The 15,706-nt window shown below is 36.6% G+C and overlaps 1 protein-coding gene across 4 annotated transcripts in view; it reads right to left on the reverse strand.

Moving 5' to 3' along the window:
• The window catches only part of HOMER1 (homer scaffold protein 1), a 165,434-nt gene that overhangs the window by 47,215 nt on the left and 102,513 nt on the right, over positions 1-15,706 (reverse strand). For 2 of the 4 annotated variants that reach the window (XM_065546403.1, XM_015451631.4), the window contains exons 6-8: positions 5,959-6,115; positions 1,905-2,015; positions 1,215-1,295 (exon numbers count right to left, since the gene is read on the reverse strand). In XM_065546403.1, coding sequence (XP_065402475.1) covers positions 1,215-1,295; positions 1,905-2,015; positions 5,959-6,115 — 349 coding nt within the window. Of the gene's footprint in view, positions 1-1,214; positions 1,296-1,904; positions 2,016-2,212; positions 2,438-5,958; positions 6,116-15,706 lie in introns of those variants that run through there. The other 2 variants (XR_006698755.3, XR_010587416.2) reach the window with 1 other exon arrangement.

A 15,706-nucleotide genomic window follows, 5' to 3' on the forward strand; every position in this document is an offset into this window, starting at 1 on the left:
ATTCCATTTTATATAAGGAATCTGTTTATTTCATGAAGGGTTATTATGAAGGGGTTTAAAGCCCATGTCTTTGACCACTAAAATAATGTATTTTATTATTTTAGTGGTCAAAGACATGGGTTTTAAAATTTGACTGTCTCCATTTACATATAGGTTGGACAAGTTAACCTCTCCAAGCTTCAGTTTCTTTGTCTGGGTTATTATGACTGTTATATGGATTAAATGCATAATACAGGTAAAGTGCTAAGCCCAGTGTCTGATATGTACTCAATAAATGTTGCTGTTCTTCTTATAATCTAGATCCTCTTTCCAATCCTGGGCTTTCAGGTCCTTCTTATTATGCCTTATCCCAAAATCCTCACTCTATACATATACTTATTTCTACTCCCCAAAGTCATCCTAACCCTTCTTTACTGAGGCACCTAACCCTGAGGGTGTAAGAAAAGTGCCTGAGCTGGCAAGAGAAGACTTTGGTAATGAATTCTGAGAAATCTTCCCTTACCATGTCTGACTACCACTGACACATGATGTTTTTTGTACACTGGAATCAGGAAGCATACTATTTATGCAGAAAAAAAGTGAATAAAATTAATTACACTGAAGAACGAAGAGTACTAACTTTTGTTCCATTAGGGCACAGCTATTGGTATAATTCATACATTAGTACATTGTGGGGGAAAAAAAAAAGAGTAATGTTCCGAAATTGAATAAAATCAATTTGCAAATTTTTCTTTAAATTCAGGGTTTCTTTCTTTCTTGTTCTTTCTTTCTCTCTCTCTCTTTTTCTTTTTATTAAGACAGGATCCCATTCTGTTGCCCAGGCTGGAGTACAGTGGTGTGATCATAACTCACTGCAGCCTCAACCTTCTCGGCTCAAGTGATCTTCCTCAGTCTCCCAAAGTGCTGAAATTATAAGCATGAGCCACTACGCCCAACCCCAGGGTATTTTTGTTTTTTAATTAAAAGTAGAAATTTCCAAAAGAATTTACTAAATAATTTACAATTTATAAATGACCATCTATGATAATTATAAGCTACATAGATGAAGCTACCAATAACTTTTTAAAAATCAAAGATTAGTCATGAATCAGAAGTCCTGGAAAAGAAAAATGACCAAAACCTACAAAATGGAGTTTCAGAAAAAAAGTCGCTGGTATGTGAAAAAATGATGCCTTTCCATGCAGAAATGAATAACAATTTTTACTACAGCTCACCTGTAGTTTCTGAGTCAAAGAGTCCCTCTGTTCTTGTAGTTCTCTGGCATTATCAATTTCTTGTTTTAATCTTTCTATTTCCTAGAAAAGGCAGAGAAATGTCTTAGTATTTAAACTATATCAAGGAAAAGGAAGGTCTTGTTTTTCCCTGAAATTATTTATTTTAGAAAAAGATGATTTTAAAAACATTCCTTCATACTGACTTTTAGAGGGATGAATTTATCTTTATAAGTACGTTGTCTAGAACGGAATAATCTTAAGCAACAGTAACAAGTCTAACTTGGTGGTTCTGGTACAGTACTGCTTTGAAATAACAATCTGAACATTTTAATGTTGCTTCAAGCTTTGTGGATATAATTATTTCCTAAGATATTAAAGTTTTGACTGGAACCCAGAGAAAGCAACAGCTTTTAAAATCCATTTAACCCCTAATGATTTTCTGTTGACTGTATAAATGCAACTCTCATCTGGAAGGCAATAGGTGGTATCTCAGTCTGACTGCCTCACCACAGTTCACAATAACAGAAATAAGGAAAAGGAAAATGTGAGCAAGTGTAATAACACTCAAAAAAAATTTCATCCTAAAAAAAAGGTCACAACCTGACTTTATTCCATAAAATACCTTTAAATTTGACATGGAATCTACACATATGTTAGCTAGATTACAGATGAGTAAAAAGCAGCAAATACCTCTTCCTTCACTTTCAGTGTCTCTTCCAGTTCTTGTATTGTCTGATTTAATTCTGTCTTATGAGTATGTACTGCGTTTGCTTGGCTACTAACACATTCAAGTTCAGTCACCTAAAATTAAATGAGAACACAGATTAACTTAAAGTTCAACTTTAAAGAGTTTCTTGCTAAAGACAAAGCCCCAAATAAGTGAAGAGTATATTCTGAATAAACACATAAAAATTAATTTGAGAAATATTAAGACACTCAAGGTAGAGTGAATATAAAACTAGGAAAAGGGAAAAAGACCAAAGGAAATAATTATTTACATGGTTTGGTCATGGAAAGGTTACGATAACTTAAATTAAGTGATTAATGACAGTAGAGAATCCCTATAATGAAAGTCTTCTTTAAAAATTTCTTCCAAAAACATATTCAAGATCAGATATGGCCATCTGTCCTTCATCTGTAGCCTTCAAATTCAATATGGGTTCTGAAAACTGGCTTTGCAGAAGGAGAATTTTTTCAAATACATTTCCAACATGTAAGAGAATCTGGAAGAGAAAATAGGCTTAAAATACAACTTAAATCATTAGATACTAGAATGACTTTACATCAATAGTGTCTCTTATGGGTAAGATAAAATTTTGTTAGTCAATAAGAATTTACCGAGGGCCCAAAGACTAATATAACTTTTAATGAGCACTTGGTATTTTTTGAGAGAACAGAGAGGGGCACTGTCCTTAAATTTATACCATCCCAAACTAGAATCAACAATAGAAGTCAACATAAACATACACACGCACACGCACACACCCTATTGCAGCTCTTTACACATATCATGTACTCACAAAATTTTGGTTTACTAGAAAATAGTAAATTCTAGACTACTAAGGAAACAGAATAAATCCCTCTCCCTGGCATTTTCCAAATATCGAATTACCCTCTACATTCTGTGATTCTATCTCTTAAATAATTTTCTTCTTTTCTTCTTATATACTAATAGCCTCGTTATAAACCCTTATCACCCAGGCCTGAACAAAACCAACAGCCTCCCAATGGACTTAATTATAACCTTTTCCTATTCTTCTCTGCAAATTGCTAACAGATTCATCTTTCATTCCTGTGATTCCGCCATTCAAAGACTTCCAGCAGCTCATCTTTTTACGATATCAGATCTAAACCCTCAGACCCTCTGTATATTGGCCCCAACCTTCTCAACCATCCACACTGCCCAAGATATTCAGTGCATACTTCCAACTAAAAGCAGGCAAATCTCCTTGTCCTAAGAACAAGTGATATTCATTCCCAACTTGTTGATTTAACTAGAATGTCCTCTCTTGCCTCTGAAAACCATTCGGACCTAACCAAACCCTTAACTCTTAGCTCAGCACGTACTTTCTCCAGAAAGCCATTCCTATCTGCCCAAGCCTTCAAGGCTCTCCTCTGGTTCATAAAACCAAGCATCTGTTCAAAAATCTTGGGAATTATTTCAGTTATTGTTTAATATGTATTTGCTTTCTTTGTCTCATTATATAATAAATTCCTTAAGGGGAGTTCCAATTCTGATAATGATGAAATAGTTTTTATTGGAGTAACTTTCCCATAGAAAACAATTGCAAATTGTGGGCAAAATGTAAAAGTCAACTATTTGAAGGACCTGGTGAGTAACCAAATTGGGCAAAAGACTGCAAGAAAGCAGTCACTTTGGGTGACATACACATTTCCACATCTGTAAGAAAGCAGTTACTTTGGGTGATATACACATTTCCACATCTTTTTGCCTGAAGGCACTCTGCAGTCTGGCTGCATTGCTTGACTGAACTCAAACAGAGATCCATAGTCTTATTTCTCTGAGGAGCCTGAGAATTTTAGGACTCTGCAGAACACCTGGAACAACTACGAGTAGGAAAAGAGGTGGAAGGCTGAAAGAACTAAACTGTGATGGTACTCAACACAGAGATGACAGTTTGAAGTTCTGCTAGTCCCTGCTAAATTAGAGGACCTTGGTAAATACCTCAAGCTTTTCAGTGAAACCTTGGAAGGGTTATGTCTTAGAGATAAAGATTTCCTAGGACAATGTGATTTACCCTAGGGTTACAGCAAAATTGAAATAAATGAATTCTAACAAAGCATAAGTACACAACTCCACAAATTCAAGATAATCCCCAAATAATTTAACTGCCTGCTGAAACAAAAACTGAATATTGTTCAAAAATAACAAAATCTGTGGTCTCTGCAACATCTCATTTACGATGTCCAATACACAATTAAAAATGACTACATGATAGCTCCTTAATATTTTCTGGCTATGATAATTATCATAAATTGTTTTTTTTTAATTGTGGTAAAAAACATATAACATAAAATTTATCATCTTAGTCATTTTAACTGTGTAGTTCAATAGTGTTAAGTATGTATATTCACACTGCTGTGAAACAGATCTCCAGAACTTTTTTAACTTGCAAAACTGAAAGTCTATAACCATTAAACAACTCTCCTTTCCCCCATCTAAGTTAATTTTTATACACAGAATAGAATAACATTTACTCAGGTTTCTAACTTTTCCTCCCTGTCTCAACTCCATTTCCTTTTTTTTCCCTTGCTCTGTCACCCAAGCTGGAGTATGCAGTGGTGTGATCTCAGCTCACTTCAGCCTCTGCCTCCTGGGCTCAAGTGATGTTCCCACCTCAGCCTCCTGAGTAGCTGGAACTACAGGAACATGCCACCACACCCAGCTAATTTTTGTATTTTAGTGGAGACGGGGTTTCGCCATATTGCCCAGGCTGGTCTAGAACTCCTGGGCTCAAGCAATCTGCCCTCCTTAGCCTCCCAAAGTGCTGGGATTATAGATGTGAGCCAATGTGCCCAGCTTGGAATCCTTTTTAAAAAGAGAAATTAAAGGCATCTGTTGGGTGAAGCACTTCTATGCCTTGAATTTAAAAAAAAAACAAACTTCTTTTTTTGTTTTTTTTTGTGTTTTAGAGATAGGTCTTGCTCTGTCACCCAAGCTAGAGTGCAGTGGGGCCATGATAATTCACTGCAGCCTCCAATTTCTGGGTTCAACCAATCCTTCCCATTCAGCATTCCAAGTAGATAGGACTACAGTGTGTGTCACCATGCTTGGCTAATTTAATGGAGATGGGGTCTTGCTATGTTGCCCGGGCTAATCTCAAACTCTTGGCCTGAAGCATTAAAACACTTTACAAGTAATTATTTGGGCTTCTGATATTAATGGTATTGAAATTTCTGATTTTCTTTTTCTGTAACAAATCTCTAATATTACCAAAGTTAATAATTTTCTACTTGTATTTTTCAAATTATTCCTTCTTTAAAAAGAAAATAATAAAAGCAGCTTATTGACTCACTGCAACTCATTGAGACAGTGCAATTACATGGCACTTAAGTGTCTCAACAAATTTTCATAGGAATTGTACAGATACATATTTTTGACTCGGTGCAACTACATGCCAATTAAGTATTCAATTAATCTTCACAGGAATTGTACAGAGTACTTGTTATTCCTATTTTACAGATGAGAATACTGAGCTGGAAGAAGGAAATAACTTATTGAAGATCATATAGATAATAACCAGCAGAACTGGAATTCACACTCTGGAACACTCTCATCTTGTAAACCAGAAATGGAGAATCCCCTCCCCGCACAACTCAGGAAAAAGCATTCCCGCTTCACCGTCAACACCCAAAGCTGAAATTCTAATTAAACTACTCCCTGAATTTTTTCTCAGCACACACTTTAACTACCATGTCAGTACTAATCAACTAGCACTAATACATTAGTGCTTTTATGTACTTTGTGCATTACTGCTAGTCCCCATGGACAATACAGGGAATCAACATGGTTTAGTGACTTCAAAAGGCATATATTCTTCATTCTCATTAAACTATGGAAAATATTTTTCTTAACCAAACAAATGCATATAATACAACCCATATATATGTCCTGACATCCTAGAACTGGAAGATATTCCTGTGCTGAATCTACATGCAAATTTCTTCTGATCAAGAAAACCTGTTAGCCCTAAATCCCTGTAAACATCAGCCCTGAAATTACCCGCTTGTGCAGACGTTCTGCTTCCTCTTGATAGGCAGCGAGTTGCTGTTTCCATTGTTTCACATTGGCAGTGGACTCCAGCAGGGCTGCAGTGAGTTTGGCATTATTTCCTTTGAGGGTAGCCAGTTCAGCCTCCCAATGTTTGCTGATTGCTGAACTGAAATAAAACAAAAAGAAAATTGTATCCATTACACCAACTACTGTTACCTTGAAGGGACAGCAGTACTCAGTTCTATTGTAGGGTTTATAGTCTAAGAATGTTTTCTTTCCTTTTTTTTTTTTGAGATGGAGTGTCGCTCTGTTGCCAAGGCTGGAGGTGCAATCTTGGCTCACTGCAACCTCTGCCTCCTGGGTTCAAGTGATTCTCCAGCGTCAGCCTCCCAAGTAGCTGGGACTACAGCTGCACGCCACCATGTCCAGCTAATTTTTTGTATTTTTTTAGTACAGACGGGGTTTCGCCATGTTGGCCAGGCTGGTCTTGAACTCCTGACCTCAGGTGATCCACCTGCCTCAGCCTCCCAAAGTACTGGGATTACAGATGTAAGCCACCATGACCAGCACTAAGAATGTTTTCAAAGACAACCCCAAAATACTAAAAAACACAAATACTTCACCAAAATATTCCTAAACCTGGCAAGTGAAGAAATACAAAAAGTACCCAAGTACCAGGCTTAACATGGAATGTTTCCCACCTTCATTATGACAGATACAGGTATCTACAGAAGAGTTTCCACCCATTCTCTTTTAAGGAATAAACATTATAGCCTGAAAAACATTTATTAAAAAAACTAACAATGTATTATATTTTTACTTATGTCAAACCCTAAAGTATAATGTCATTCCTTAATGAAAACATATGAGGATGCTTAAATGTCATAAGGTTTGGGATATGTAATGTAGTATTTCTTTTGAAATTGTTGTTGATTTATTTCATCTTATTCAGGACCTTAAAATGTCAAAAATACAAACATTTGCTACAATAAACTGATTTCATAGGAAAGGCTATGCCTAGAAACTGGTTCTAATGACTTGACTTCTGATATAATTCCAGTGTCATAAAAACAAGAAGACTAAAGCAATCACCTTTTTTCCTCATTTAATGTTCTACTTGTTAAGCTACCACAGTTATGTATCTCAACTAAAACAATTTTTTACTACAAGACAATTCTTTTAGTTGGAAAGACTCCTCTTGAAAATTCCTTTCTTAACTTTCCAACAAGAAAGAATTGCCTCATTAGAAAAAGGTTGTTTCTCTTTCTCATTATTGAAGTTTATTTCTGTTAGTAAAATTCTACTAACCTCATCCCATTAACTAAGTAGGGAGAGTTATAGGTTTCTTCAATCACCATTTTTTGGGGGTTTGATAAGTCATTTGTATTCTAGGGTAAATTTGATGGATATTTTATAGTAATTTTAGTATATATTTTATTTAAAAAGCATAGTTTTCATCACCAAGATTTCTAAAGCTTATCACCAGAAATATGACAGACCAGCATCATGAACCCCTTGATATGATGCACAGAGAACGACACAAGATTGTGTCTGTAGTATTCTTGCAATAAATGTGTAACTTCAGTCAAATAATGAGAAAATATCATATAAACCCAAACTGAGGGACAATCTGTAAAATAACTGAAACTCTTCAAACATGTGAAGAAAATGAAGGAAACAAGAAATAACAGTTAAATGCAAGGTGGGATCTTAGGTAGGTTCCTAGAACAGAAAGGGAACACTGGTGAAAACTGAGGGTTAGTTACTAGTATTGTATCAACGCTACTGTCCTGGATTTGATCATTGTGTTATGTTTACACAAGATGTTAACATTAACGGAAGCTGGGTGAAGGGTATATGGGTACTCTGCACAGTTTTTGTGATTTTTCTGTAAATCTAAAATTAGTTTAAAATGAAAAGTGAAAAATATTCCTAAAGTTTACTGAGAAAATATCATCAAAACATGAAAGGATAGAATCAAGCAACAAGCTAAGCTATTAATTTAACAATTCATTTCCATCCTGAAAAAGAAAGCTCTTTTCTTATTCTTCCTTTGTGAAATGATTTTTCAGATTCAGGTCTTCTGAGCAAAGCATGCTTGGATTCACCTGCTCTAACTGAATTATAGATTTTTCTTTAAACCACCTACCAGTTTTTCCCCCTACAGAGATGCATTTTATTTAAATGGAAACTTCACTCTGACAATTGAAATCTTAGTGAACTAATTTAAACAGTTGTTATATGTCAATAGCAAACCCTTCTTTAAAAATTAACTAGAAGAAAAAACGAGTATTTACTCCTAAAATCTATTTGTCAAAATTACACAATTATAAAGTAAAATGGATTACCACATATTTATAGCAGGAGAAATAATTTTAAAATGAGGGTGTTTTTCTATCATATTTATCTGGGTTTTATTTTATAGTCACTAGACAGTAAAATCCATCAAGCATTTTATAACTGCTCACATCACAAGTATTCAGTAATTATCTATGTAACTTTGGAGCCAACACTCAAGCACTTTGGTTCTCAGTTCTTTATATGTCAAATAAAGAGATCAGTCAAGATCTATATTATCCAAATATTAGCATGTGGCTATTGAAATGTAATAGTTCAAAATTAAAGTAAAAAATTCAGCTTTGAATTTGAGACACATTTCATGCACTCAACAGCCACACACGACTAGTGGCTACCACCCTGGACGGCAAAGATACAGAACATTTCATCATGACAAAAAGTTCTACTGAGTAGTACTGTTCAAGAGGATCCCTACATTCTGCCTTTTCTTTCAATTTTCTTTTCTTTTCTCTTCTCTTCTCCTTTCTTCCTTTCTTTCTTAAGACAGAGTTTCGCTCTTGTTGCCCAAGCTGGAGTGCAATGGCACGATCTCAGCTCACGCAACCTCCGCCCCCCAGGTTCAAGTGATTCTCCTGCCTCAGCCTCCCAAGTAGCTGGGATTATAGGCACCTGCCACTGTACCCAGCAAATTTTTTTTGTATTTTTAGTAGAGATAGGGTTTCACCATGCTGGCCAGGCTGGTCGCTAACTCCTGACCTCAGGTGATCCACCTGCCTTGGCCTCCCAAAGTGCTGGGATTACAGGTGTGAGCCACCATGCCCAGCTCTGATTGCGTCTTTAATTCTGTGCACGAGCCTGAACTGTGTCCCTCCAAAATTCATATATTGAAGTCCTAACTTCCAGGATCTCACAGTATGACTGTATTTGCAGATAGAGTCTTTAAAGAGGTAATTAAGGTTTAATGTGGTCACTAGTGTGGGCCATAATCCAGTATAAATGATGTCCTTACAAGAGGAGGAGATTAGGACACAGACACATGAACATAAAAAGAGACCACAGCCATCTACAAGTCAAGGAGAGAGGCCTTGGAAGAAACGACCCTGCAGATGCCTTCATCTCAGACTTCTAGCTTCCAGAACTATGAGAAAATAGATTTCTATAGTTTAAGCCACCCAGTCTACAGCATTTTTTAGGACAACTCAGGCAAACTAATAAACATAATTTTTAAAACGCACACTATGTAGCCTATCAATTTGCCCCATCTTCCTGAACTGAAGTACAAGGATTATATTTCCTGTTCTAATCAAGCTGGCTTTTCTGTGATAAACTGTTCTCAATCAGATTCTCATTTGTTTTCTATGAATTTGTCCACTTTTTTCTATATTCAGACTCCGTTTATCAGATTGCATTTTTTCCTTTCATTGATTCAAGTTTTCTCCAACAAGTATTTTCCAGTTATTACACCCATCCTTTCACTTACCAGCAAAGCCTGGTGCTTGCCAATCTGTGCATGCTTAACCAATGTGCTGACTAAATGAAAAGTAAAGTTATTCACTATGAAATAAGTGCAAGGCCAACCTCAGATCAAATTAATTAATGAGTAGTACATTTTATAACACTTTAATTTTAATAAAGTTTTCAACACTAATAAAAACCTCAAATATAAATATTTTAGCTCTCACATCAGGGAGTGAATTTCACACTAGTTTTGGGTAGTAGAATCATATGGAGTTTCTTGACTCCCATTTTAAACCTATCATGCATGCACATACGATAACAGGGATTTCATCTATAAAACACTGTAGATCTGGAACATAGAGAATCTACAACAAACCTGTTTTTTTTTTTTTTGAGACGGAGTCTCGCTCTATCGCCCAGGCTGAAGTGCAGTGGCTGGATCTCAGCTCACTGCAAGCTCCGCCTCCCGGGTTTACGCCATTCTCCTGCCTCAGCCTCCCGAGAAGCTGGGACTACAGGTGCCCGCCACCTCGCCCGGCTAGTTTTTTGTATTTTTTTTAGTAGAGACGGGGTTTCACCGTGTTAGCCAGGATGGTCTCAATCTCCTGACCTCGTGATCTGTCCGTCTCGGCCTCCCAAAGTTACAATAAACCTGTTTAAGAAAAGGTTGGTATTCCTGAACAAGTTGCCTTGTTTTGGTGTAATTTACAACTTAATACCGACTGGCAGAGGTACTTTTTATATGAGTAGTCTAGGTAGTTACACCACCACATCAATTATTTTAAAACACTTGATTGTTGAAGTGTATGTTTAAAGTAGGTTAGCAGATTCTTCAAATTCATCCTAGCATCTTCCAGTATTTTCATATTTGGTTGGTATTTAGACCCAAGGAAGCTCAAGTTTAAGATACAACTCTGGTAAAATCTTAAAATATACTATACGTTAATGATAAAATCCAGGTACGTGTAATGATTTTATTTTCTACATGTATCAAGAAGATAACTTCACAATTTCATGTTTAGAATGGTACTTATGAGCAAGATGGCTACTAAAAGCATTTCTAAGGCTCTTGGGAGCCAGAGATACAAAAGGGAATTTGTACCCTCTTGCAGGCTCTTTACCACAGACTTCTATCAGGTTCTCAGGAGAAAGACTGGAGAGGCAGAGAGAGACTAGAGAAAGAATCCTGGATGAGGGGAGAGACTTCCATTTGGGAAATTCACAAAGTCTAGCCAAGACCCTTCTCCACAGGACCAAAATTTTAAACCAATGGGAGAAGAATACCCCTAAATCCTGTCATTCTCCCATTTAATCTGGATTCAGGCAAAGACCTCTTATGGCTGGAGGCAAAGAGAATAAAACTCTGTAACTCTGTTGAGAGGAACAGAAAATATTCCTGGATTCAGAGGTCTCTAACCTGTGGGACAGAGGCAGGAAAGTCCTAAACAAGACTCTCAAATATCGCAAGGCTGAATTTACCTGCTACTGGGAGAGGAGCAGGATCACTGAGAAAGCCTCATTTCTGAGATCCTGGGACAAAGGGTCTATCCAAGACTGAGGCTGGACAAAAACAACAGAGAACCCCATTCTATCCTCTATGATAGCAGCCTTCCATTGCAGGAAGGTCAAGACCGCAGAGACAGACCTTCTTTGAGGTGTGCACACACACAAAAATGACCAAAAGTTGAGTATCGAGCAGTGAGTAGAACCCTCTAGCAACCCTAAGCACAAGGTAATGCTAGAGATGTTTAAAGGCTATAGCATACTCATAGTAACCACACCAACAACAAAATCAAAATCCATTTCAACCCCTGAATGGACTAACTTTCATATTAACAGCCTAGCAGAAGAGTCATACCCATTTCTCGGAGAAAATAGTGTTAATCATTACTGTCCTCCATGCAATGTTTGGCATTCAATGAAAAAAAAAAAATTACAAGATGTACCAAAAAGCAAGAAAAACACACACACACACACACACAAAAAACACTACTCACTGTCAAGAGAGAAAGCAATCAACAGAATCATACTCAGAGATTAATCTGATCTTGAATATATCAAAGAAGGAAGTAAGACAGCCATGTTAAAGGTGTTAGTGGAAAGAAGGACATCACTTTCACTCAGATTGTGAATTTTAGCAGAGTAATGAAAACTATGGGAAAGAATCCAATAGAAATGTTAGAAATAAAGAACATGATAACAGAGGTGAAGAATGCCTTTGACAGGCTCAGTGAACTTGACACAGCTGCATAAAGTCGGTGAACATGAAAACAGATCAACAGAAATCAGCCAAACTGAAACACAAAGAGAAAAAAGAAAAAGAGTTTCTAACATATGAAGGGCCATATAAACTGTCTAACAAATGTTTAACTAGAATCATAGAAGAAGAAGAGAGAAGGGCAGAGGAAATATCTGAAGACATAAAGGATGAGTACTTTCAAAAAATAAAAGACATGAAACTACAAAGGCAAAAAGCACAAAAACATATTATACATGGAGGAACAAAAATAACAATTACAGTAGCTCCTTATCCATTGTTTCTCTTTCTGTGGTTCCAGTTACACATGGTCAACTCTAGTCTGAAAATATTACAGTATGATAAAATATTTTGAGAGAGGGAGAGAACACATGCATATAACTTTTATTACAGTATATTCCTATAATTGTCCTATTTTATTGTTAGTTCAGGTTGTTAATCTCTTACTGTGTCCACTATATAAATTAAACTTTATCACAGGTATGTATCTACAGAAAAAAACATAATACATATAGGGTTCAAGAATATCCATGGTTTCAGGTATCCACTGGGAGTATTTCAATATGTCCCCTGTGGTTAAGGAGGGACTACTGTATATTAATACTCCATCACAGATGATGCAATCCAGAAGACAGTGGAGTGACAGTGTTGAAAGAAAACAATTCTCATCCTAGAATTCTACACATAGGAAAAATACCTTTCAAAATGAAGGTGAAATAAAGAGTTTTTCAGGTAAACAAGAGCTCAATTTATTACTAGAAGATGTGTGCTACAAGAAATATTATAGTTCTATAAGTGAGAGTATGATCTCAGACAGAAATGTAGATCTACACAAAGAGATGAAAGTATCTGAAAATTATTAAAATGAAGATAATTATAAAAGGTCCAAAGGTATGATAATTCAAAGAAGAAATAATAGTCTTTTAAACAAATGATGCTAAAACAACTGGATAATCACATACAAAAATAAATAAATCTCAACCCATATCTCAGAGTCCATACACAAATTAACTAAAAATATGAAACTTCTATAAAATGTAAAACTATAAAACTTGAAAAAATTCTTTGTGACCTTGGGTTAGGCAAAAATTTCTTAGATATTATACAATACCAAAAACATGGTCCATTAAAAAAATTGATCACAGGAACTTCATAAACTGAAAAACTTCTCTTTGAACAACACTATTTAAAAACTGAAGAGGCCAAGGCAGTGGCTCATGCCTGTAATCCCAGCACTTTGGGAGGCCAATGTGGGCAGATCACTTGAGGCCAGGAGTTTGAGAACAGACTGGCCAACATGGCAAAACCCTGTCTCTACTAAAAATACAAAAATTAGCAAGGTGTGGTGGTGGGTGCCTGTAATCCCAGCTACTCAGGGGGCTGAGGCATGAGAATTGCTTGAACCCAGGAGGCAGAGGTTGCAGTGAGCCAAGATCGTGCCACTGCACTCCAGCCTGGTTGATGAAGCAAGATTGTCTTAAAAAAAAAAAAAAAAAAAAAATTGAAGACATCCTGGAATGCAAAGATGGTTCAACATACAAAATCAATGTAATGACCAGGCATGGTGGCTCATTAATTAATTAATTAATTAATTTTAATTAATAAAATTAAAAATGAGCAAAGAACTTGAATTGACATTTTCCCAAAGAAGAGAAACAAACAGGTGCTAAGCACTTGAAAAGATGTTTAACATCATTATCATCAAGGAAATACAAACTAAAACCACAATGAGACACCACCTCACATCCACTAGGATGGCACTATCAAAAAACAAAATCAGGGTTGGGTTGATGAGGATGTGGAGAAAGTGGAACCCTGGTACGCTGTTGGTAGGAATGTAAAATGGTGTAGCTGCTGTGGAAAACAGTATGGCTGTTCCTCAAAAATTTAGAATTATATAATCTAGCAATTCTACTTCTAGTTATATGCCCAAAGGCAGTGAGGCAGGGTCTCAAATAATTTTCTTTTTACCATTTTCTTTTTTCTTAGATATCAAAAGTAAATTTTTATAATACCTATAAACATAGGTATTATAAATTTGAATCTGAGAAGAGTCTTGCTTCCTCTATTTTATGAGGTGCTCCTTTAATAATCTGTCTTTCTAGAGCAGTATGAAATACAGCTTAGGGCCAGGCACAGTGGCTCATGCCTGTAATCCCAGCACTTTGGGAGGCCAAGGCAGGCGGATCACCTGAGGCCGGGAGTTCGAGACCAGCCTGACCAACATGGAGAAACCACATCTCTACTAAAAACACAAAATTAGTTAGGCATGGTGGTGCATGCCTGTAATCCCAGCCACTAGGGAGGCTGAGGCATGAGAATCGCTTGAACCCAGGAGGCGGAGGTTGCAGTGAGCTGAGATCACACCATTGCATTCCAACCTGGATAATAACAGCGAAACTCTGTCTCAAAAATAAATAAATAAATAAATACAATTTAGGAAGCAAAATGTTTTTGATTTTGGTCAATCCTCCCTGTTCTCTTTGTAGCTTCTTCATATATTCCTTTCATCAAGTATAATAAATGCTCCTATTAGAATACCCTATACAACTTCAACTTATAATAAATTCCAAAAGATACCCTGAAGGAAGTTCTACATGTGAGCTATCTCAGATGGGTTCAACCCTTATACCCACACCCCTCAATACTTTTCACATTAATTTTGGAAAAAGAAAAGTTCCTTTCTTTAATGTACAAATCGAAGATATCACATTTCTCCCCCATTAGACTTATTAGCAATAATTAATACCTTAGGATTAATTCTGATACCAAAATTTTAAGTTAGCATCTCACATTTCAGGAATACTTGTTTAGAACTGTTGGGGTTCTCTGGCTGCTAATTTGGTTTCTTTTTTATAGGTACAGTTTTGGTAGTTTTACCTTAAGAAAGCTGTTCACAAAGAAATCACTAAATTGCTTAGCTGGAGAGACCAGTGATTCAGAAGATATAGTGAAACACCATTATGATCTCACATCTGAACACTGGAATAAGGGCAACCCAATTCTTTATTCTGGTGGCTGTTAAGTAAAGTTTCCCTTCGAAATGGACCAGCTGGTATCCTGTTGGCTTGAAATCTAGAGGAAGTTCAAAACACTTCAAAAACACCATTTGAAAGGTTCCTTAAACTGGAATTTTACAGTTTTTCCCTTATCTAAAGTCAAAGTTCTGGCCAAGCACAGTGGCTCATGCCTATACTCCTAGCACTTTGGGAGGCCGAGGCGGGCAGATCACTTGAGCTCAGGAGTTCGAGGCCAGCCGGGGCAACATGGCGAAACCTAGCTTCTACCAAAAATAGAAAAATTAGCCGGGCATGGTGGCACGTGCCTATAGTCACAGTTACTTGTGGGAATAAGGCAGGAGGATTGCTTGAACCCGAGAGGTCACGGCTGCAGTGAGCCAAGATGGCGTCACTACACTCCAGCCTGGGTGACAAAGGGAGACCCCGTCTCAAAAATAAAATAAAAATAAAGTCAAAGTTGTTCTATGAGAAAGTATTAAACTTCATTCAATTAGTTTATGTAAAATCAAGAAGAAAAAGTACTTCAAAAGGCTCTATTTTCAAAATAAGAGGAATATACTTATCTAACCTGCAGAGTAACGGTACATGGGAATGGTCACTTGCAGAGTCTAAGAAAGCTGCCTCTCTCCCATTCCGCCAGGGCCTAGGACCCATAATTAGAGTCTCTATAATGGTAATGCCTTGAGTGTACTTTTTAGGCATGCTAATTATGTAGAACTGAGAA

This window comes from Macaca fascicularis, chromosome 6 (assembly GCF_037993035.2).
Source record: "Macaca fascicularis isolate 582-1 chromosome 6, T2T-MFA8v1.1".
Lineage (NCBI taxonomy): Eukaryota > Metazoa > Chordata > Mammalia > Primates > Cercopithecidae > Macaca > Macaca fascicularis.